Source organism: Crocodylus porosus, unplaced genomic scaffold (assembly GCF_001723895.1).
Source record: "Crocodylus porosus isolate Cpor-Errol unplaced genomic scaffold, CroPor_comp1, whole genome shotgun sequence".
NCBI lineage: Eukaryota > Metazoa > Chordata > Crocodylia > Crocodylidae > Crocodylus > Crocodylus porosus.
This window is the reverse complement of record NW_017728886.1, coordinates 129908257-129916439: the sequence shown is the minus strand read 5'-3', so window position 1 is coordinate 129916439 and position 8183 is coordinate 129908257. Positions and strand designations below refer to the sequence as shown.

At 41.5% G+C, this 8183-nt stretch overlaps 1 protein-coding gene across 1 annotated transcript in view; it reads right to left on the bottom strand.

The window, feature by feature from the left end:
• Positions 1–1175: 1175 nt before the first annotated feature.
• The window catches only part of BASP1 (brain abundant membrane attached signal protein 1), an 81997-nt gene continuing 74989 nt past the window's right edge, over positions 1176–8183 (bottom strand). Inside the window, exon 2 of the mRNA XM_019541911.1 lies at positions 1176–2769. Within this exon, the coding sequence (XP_019397456.1) occupies positions 2025–2759 (735 nt within the window). The 5' untranslated portion in view covers positions 2760–2769 and the 3' untranslated portion in view covers positions 1176–2024. The remainder of the gene's footprint in view (positions 2770–8183) is intronic.

Sequence of the window (8183 nt, the reverse complement as noted above, 5' to 3'; positions counted from 1 at the left end):
CCAGAAGAACCCCAAGGGAAGAATATTCAGACATGGATTACTTATGCATGGGTAGCACCTCAGACTGACTTGTTCAGAAAAGCTAAGTTTTCACAGGCAACAGTCTTCAGCCGTGACTCTCAGCCAGGGTGCCATGGCACCCTGGAGTGTCTTGAGATTCTTTCAAGGGTGCCATGGGTTGCTACGCAATGTTAGCAGTTGGGTGTGCAAACATGATTTACACAATAAACCCAGAGTTTTCAAGTGGGAATCCACAGTGTTAAAAACATTCTGCCCTGTGTGGTCTTTCTGAGGTCTTTCCAACAGAAGAATTATTTTTCTGCCGTCAAAACGTTGGCATTTTCCAAGGGGTGCCTTGAGACCAAAAAGGTAGAAAAACACTGGTTTACTGCCTGAATGCTACCCCATGCAACCTCCCTTAATCTTGCTTTAGGAAGACTAGACTGTAGCTGGTAATCTCCATCTGTATCTGGCAAGATCATCATGTTTGCAATTACCTTGCAGTTCAGTGGAATAAAAAGTGACATGATGGGGGAAACTGTTGAAAGAATCATGTAAAAGGGGCAAGCTCTGTCCAGTAACAAAAGTTGAACTGTAGAAGTGTAATTTATCTGGCCTGTTATAAGCCCATGAGTTGCAGATAACTAGCTGCACACAGCTGACTTGAGAAATAAATGTAAAATGGTAAAATGAATCAGCAATATATATATTTTAATACTACTCCAACTCACCTAGGAATAAGATCGATTGCCTTATTTTGGAAGCTATGACTCCCGCAGAATTTTGTGTGTGCATCTTATTTCAAACAGAAATCAACCGTACACCTGTAACTTAGCGCAACAGCAGGTGAGCATTTGTTTCATTTTAAAGTCTGGCATGCACTAATACCAGTTCTATACTGCTTGGGTTTAGAATATTAATGGCATCCTGCTAACTGACCACTTCCAGGCTCTAATGGAGGCTACAAGGTGCCATGTAGAACTTTAAGGCATATTTTTACACCTTCACCAAGGCTGAATAGAACATCACTTTCCTAACCCACTGGTATGGGCAACGCAATCTGGGGAAGTTAATGATTTTCATTTCCTCTGATCATGTGGGTCCCAAATTCTAGGCTGTCAAAGATAAATAGGAAAGATCAATCTGAATAAAACTATTAAGTCTTTACACCTTTATATTTTTTAAATTATTTAACTTTTATTACTGTTGCACCATTTATACAATTACATATAATTTCAATGCATCCATTGTACATTTTGCTTTTCATTTGTTTTCCAATGAGTGGTGTGTTGGTGTCTGTGACACAGAATGGAAGAGAAACTGGAACTGCAATGAACGCAGACTTTTTCATTTCCACTGACCAATAAACAGAACTACAGGTGCACCCAACCACAGACATGCATTAACTCGTCATGAGAAATCTAGGTAGGCTAAGTAGGATGAGAATGCTTTTTTACTCCCAAAAATGTTTGGAGAGGAAGAAGAATCGGAGGATTGGCATTGAGAAAAATGTGGACAGCTAAGTGGGTTTTGTCTGAAAGTTGGCATTCATCCACTGCATTAAAAAAATATCAAAATAAGAAAGGCTGTAAATAAAAAAAAACCACAGAAAATACTGCTTTCATAAAGATCTGATTGCCTTGGCACAAACCCAGTGGGTAGAATCAAAACACATCACTCCCAAACCCCATTACAGAACAAAAAAAGATTTCAATACATTGGTGGAATGCATTTACAGCTGTTTAGATACAAAAGAGGTGCTGTACTTTCAGACATCCATTTTTTCTTTTAAATCCAAGACTGACTTGTCAAGTTGGCAGAAAGTATATTAGATATTTCCCCACAAAAATACTATTTGGATTCTCCCCCTCCCTCCCTCCCTCCCAACTTGATGGGACATCCTTTTTATTTTCTGGGCAATACATATTGTTATTTCAGATCTGAAACAAGTTAGTATAGCTGAAAAAATAAAAAACAAAAGACACAGGTTGTTTTAAGTGGTGGTTTTCAACAGGCTGTCCAATTTAATCTTGCACTGCTATGGTTTGATCCGAATTAGTTGCTGGAACTTCAGAAGGTTTAGCTTCCTCTGGTGGGGCTGCAGGCTCTGAGGCCTTAGGAGTAGAACTAGATGCCTCTATTGCTGCCTGGGTCTCCTTGGAAGAAGGTGCAGCTTCGCTGCTGCTAGGTTTTGAGTCTGAAGCTGGGGCCACTTCACTTTTAGTTTCTTGAGTTGCAGGTGCTGTGGGAGCCTCAGTCTTTTTGGCTTCCCCTTCCTCTTTGCTCTTGTCATCTGATTTACTAGTGGCTGTGGCTTCTGAAGGCTGGGAAACTTTTGCATCATTGCTGGACTCAGAAGTTTTAGATGCTTCAATACTGGCAGCAGGAGCAGCAGCTGAAGTCTGCTCATCTTGCTTGGGTGCCTGTTGTTCATTGTTCTGTGGTTCTGCTTTTGCATCAACAGTGGCCTCTGACTTCTCCGGTTCAGGTTTTTTAATTTCTTCCTGGCTCTCTGCTTTCTCTTTTTCTCCTTCTTTTTCTTCTGTCTTATTGGCAGTGACCTGGGAATCTTTATCACTCTTCTCCTCTTTGTTGTTTTCCTTTACTTCTGTGGTTTCTGTGGTTTGCTGGGCATCCTCACTCTCTTTTGGAGTCCCCTCTTCCTCAGTAACAGCTCCCTCAGCCTTCTTGTCTTTTTCTTTAGCTTTTTCATCATTCACACTGTACCCCTTCTTCTTCTTGCTAAGTTTGCCTCCCATGTTCGGAGCTCTGCAATAAAACAGAGAAGAGACTGTTACCAAAAAAGACCACTTATTATTGGAGGGAAGGAAGAAATAAAATAGGTCATTAATTCTCATGCCAGCAGATAGAGAATGTTGGTGCTGGATACTGCAACAGAAAACATGGTAACATGATCAGTCATTAACTACTGGACATCAAGAACCACTAGCATGCCAGATGTTTATCCTTCCTGCCTGCCCAAAAAACTCTGTACTGAGCTATCAAATCATCATCATCATCATCATCATCTTCTATAGTCCTTTAATCACACTATTTGGCTATTTAGACTAAGAGAGTGAGTTGTCACTGTTTGTCACCTCTCCACACTCCAGTTGTTTTCAACAGAAAGGAAGTAGTATTAAGACAATCCAGTTTTTTGGGTTTTTTCTCCCTTCCCCTTTCAGGGACACAAATAAACTCAGTAATACCATTTGACTTGCACACATACTGTGCTGGAATCCTTACTGGAGGTGTCCACCCCTGGTTACAAAAAAATCCCCTGCTACCTTGTACCCAATAGTACCATGCAAAATGGGCCCCATTTGATTTGGATTTGGTTTCAGCCCAAATCAGGAACAGTGATTCTATTCATTGATTCAGATGACTGTCCCAGATCCAATTTGGCTGAATCCGAATCTGAAGTTTTGATGCTGATTTGGAGAATCAGCGATTCAGCCACAGACACAGCTTTAAATGTTTTTTCTACATACCTCAACGTACCAGGTGCGGCTCGTAAATGCTTCAATGGTGGGGCAGATGGAGCATCCCACAGGAGTGGTGGTGGGGGGAGAGGGGAGGGGCCCCTGTGTGTTCAGCAATGAACCCGAAAGAGGACCGGAAGTACTTCCAGTCCATTTCCGGGTCCACTGGGGAGCATGTGGAGGCCCCACCCCCGCGTTCCCATGGGATGCTCCATTTGCCCCACCATCTCAGCGTTCATGAGCTGCCTGGTACCTTGAGGTATGTAGAAAAGACGTTTAAAGCTGTCTATGTCCAAATTGTCAAATCTTTCTGAATCAATTCAGAGGGTTCCAATTCAATTCAGAGAGATTAAGGGGTCTCTTGATTTGATTCGGATTTGGAGATTTGGCCACTGAGTTGGGTCGAATCTCCACCAAAATGAATCAGGGACCAAAACTTCACACAGCCCTAGTACCCAAGGCAGTTAAAGTAGCTAAATAGTTAAAGTAGTTAAACCTGGAAATAAACCCAAAACTTCAGTTTGGAGTTCATGAGAATAAAGAATTACCACCACTTCTCAATAACTGCAGTCTACCCATCAGAAAAAAAAGCAAGTCAAAATCATCAGTCCATGAGAGAGATGCTCAGTGCCACAAAAACCCAAATAAGCCATGGATAAAGCTATACATGCTTAGCAGCCAAATTTCAAGTGTTAACAACTCAGCCATTTATATTTTTCTCCATGGCTCAGATCATACATGCCAGGTTTCAGCCTAGAATGAATTTTTATAGCCAAGTTATAAACTGACGCAAACTGATTTAGAATGAAAGTGCTGATCCAACTAACATTGGTACTAAACAGATTTATATTACATAACAGACTGCACCTACTCCCCAACAACCTCCTGTGACCTACATAGCTGACTCCCAGCAGGGATGGAGACCGTCCCCTTGGTGGGCCTGTATGTATTTCTAATTGCAGAGACCAAATATATGCATTCAAGATACAATGATGGATATAGGCATTACATGCTCTTAAAATTAAACTCAAGAAGCAGAAGTTGCTTCAGAACAAGGAATGATCTGGTTTATTTTACTTTCACCCTATTTCTTTGAATTGTGGCACATATGGCATGCAAGAATCACCTGCTATTTCAGTCCTTTCATACAGTGAACCTTATGAGCAACCACACTTGGGCACAAGAGGTTGGATTAAGAAACAGGGCACTGACCATCTCAAATATAATAAAGCTTTTACCATTCTTCCTGAAAGAAAGAGATGCCAGAAAAGCCAATGTAGGGATTTTCAAATACAGGCTGGTATGCAAAATGTGATGTGGCACAAAGCCACGTACAGAGAGTCCCATCTCTTTCAGCATCTGGTCAGTGTTCCCAGAAACACCCAGTGACCCTACTTTGTCATCAAAAAGTACCCCAGCTTCCAGAAGCACTGAGGCCCTCTTTAAAATACGTCAACTTAGAAACCCAAAAAACCAAAGCACCCAATATCACTAATCATTTTTAAAATAAGGATGTGCATGTATAATTAAAAAGAGGCTGATATCCCCTTGGAAAGAAGTACAGATAATGTTAACTGTCCCAGCTAACAAGGAAAGTATCCCTGAACAATACAGTGAAACACAAACTTGGCCTGGAGAAAAGAGGCATTTATTTGCAGTGAGACCTCAACTTGAAAAGAGGAAAAAAACACACACACACACTTCTGTCTGAAAAACATTTACTCTGTATTAAAGGAAAAATACCCTGGCAATAAACACCTACGATTATTATAAATGAAAGGGTTGGGGTGAGGGAGCAAAAAAAAAAATCCCATTTTAATTTGTATATCTCATGAATACAGTGAACATTCAGTTTAACAGTTTCTTCAGTAGAGTCAATTTCCCTAGTCTATAGAGATCTTTCACCTACCAGAGATGAAACCTAGTCTCCTAAAAACATACAGAATTGTGACCATAAAGCCAGGAAAAATGACAACAGGAATCAAAACTACACATAACATCAGAAATTTCTATTACATTATTTTCAAAATTGGCCAAATTTTTAACACCTTCATCTTATTAAGACTGCTTTAAAAAATCTAGTCTATTTTGTGCCACTAGACTTTTTATTTATGCATTTCTACTAGCTTGGGTATTTGGCTAGCTTAAGCTAGAAAAAAAAGGTTAAAGTGCATAGTCCCATACGTACATCATAACAAAATGCTGAAATTTGTGTTAGAAGGACCGCAGTCTTCATTTCTTTGAATTAGACTTACATCCAAATTTGGGCTTAAAGGGGTACATTTACACTAGACATTTACTGTGCAGTTGACCAATTAACTGCATACTAAACATCTCAGCATCTATACATACACTTCTCTTAGGGTGCATGAAATTAAAACTCTGCAACAGGGTAGTCTTGTAAAATACAAGTACTACCTCGCTGTGGAGGGGGTTATTCTGTGCACAGCGGTGCATGTCTAGATGTTTCCCCAGCTGGCTCAGGCACAGGGTTTCTCAGTGCAGGTCTGGCCATCAGGCAGCCCCTGTGCTGAGGCACCCTGCACCCAAGCCAGCTGCTCCACAACACATGAAGATGGGAAGCAACCAGCTCAGGGCTGCTCCCCCATTTCCATGTGCTGTGGAGTGCTGGGTGGGATGCTGCGTGCCTCAGTGTGGTGGCTCCACAGCATGCAAAGACATGGGAGCAGCCCTGGGCTGGCTGCTCCCATCTCCATGTGCTGCCCCATAGCTGGCTGGGGCATAGTATGCCTCAGTGTGGGGTCTGCCTGCCAGCTAGCCCCACACTGAGGCACGCTGTGCCCCATCCAGCCCCTACATCACATGAAGCCCAGTTGGAGCAGCCCTGGACTGACAGGCTGACTCCCTGGGTCCCCCTCCATATTGGACTGCTCCAACTGGTCTCCACGTGATACACACAAATGCACTCCGGAACGTATTGCTCCAGAGTATTTTGCTCCTGGGAAAACATTCAAACGGTGCACCCAGGGGCAAAAAACTCAAGAGCAATAAGCCCCAGAGTTTACTGGTTCACATTAATTGCACATGTAGACATGCCCAATAACTATTTTTCGGCACTCTGGGCAAGAGAGCTCCAGAGAAGTTAATTGTCTTCTATTAGTAAGGCATATACTGTGAGGCTATGCAAGTCTCTTGTCTGTATGCAGTTGGAATTGGAAATTATGATGGACAAGGACTATCCAGGTTTCAGATCTCATGATCAAACAGAAAAGTAATGACAAGGGATTTTCCCCGTAATGGCTAAATAGGGAATCCTGAAAAGGCTGAGCATCTTAGGAACCTTATGTTATTGAAATGGTGTTCCAGTCCCAGAGAAGGATCCCAAGGTAACCACACTTGATGATCATGATCATTCCCCCTATTTCCGTGGCAAGGATGTTATCTTCTTAGTTAAAGAAAGGCTATGGATGTCATGCTTGCAGTCTGATAACACTATGGGATCCCTAATTCTCCTACTTGCTCCTCTGATACACTGAGTACTCCTCCAGCACTTCTTACAGAAACAAAGGATACTTTATATGCAGATAACTGGTGAGTTTTGAAGAGTTTCTGCAAATCAGCAGGAACAAAGATTTATATTAGTACTGTGTGCGCACTCAGATTGCCAATCCCTAACTAAGCCTCTATTTGTTTTCCTTGTCTGGCCTGGATATTATGAGCCCAATTTCACTTACTCTGCCTTCTGTATTTTTCCAGATTTTGCTATGCTAATTTGCTAACATTGCTTTTTTCAGGCAAAAAATCAAGTTCTAAATACTGCTAGTTGTAGAGTGCCCAAAGGCAGATGTCATCCAAGAAACAGAAATACACAATTTAGAGAAAAATATGCCTGAGAACTAAACAATGCACACTATTGTACTTTGTGGTTCCTGTGTCCTGACTTTGCATTATAGCCACTGGATTGTATGTGTAATAGGAAAGATGGGGAAGAGAGAAACTATTTTTCAATTTTTCTTGATAATCTTTAGTGTTAAAAGTAGACTGCCACTTTTCTGTCTTGATCATTATGTATTATTAAAAAAATACAAAGGGAAACCATTTTGGAACATGAGGGCCAACTGGTACTGCTTCTAGTATCATGGTGACTGTCATTTACTTGACTGAAAGCACTTCATGAAGATCCCATATGCCCTACAGTCAGAGCTGGCTCATCTCAATCCATTTTACAATCAGACTCCTATTTTTCATTGTCTTATGAATTTGAAGTACAAATTTTGTTTAAAAACAAAACAAAACAAAAAACTAACCTACAAACACCATTATATTTGTGTCAGGTGCCACAGCTAGAAGCCACCAGAACTACTGAGCTACACACAGGAGTACCTATTCTGTAGGCCACAATGTGATTTTATGGTTCTCTCCCTCACTCATCTGACAAAGGTACACCCCATGCATCTTTCTTCTCCAGAGATGGGTCTCTGCATGCACTTCACAGGCTGAAATATTTCCATTATTCTCTAGTTACACCTCAAAAAAGGCTCTGAGGTAGGTAATGCAATGGATCCTGGGATGCCTCAGACATAAAAAGGTTCCTGCTGCTCACCAACCCCATAATGTGTTTTTTCTAGAAGTAAGATGTATAGGGAATTTATTTCATAGACTTTCATAGATTTCATAGACATTAGGGCTGGAAGGGACCTCGGGAGATCATCGAGTCCAGCCCCCTGCCCAAAGGACAGG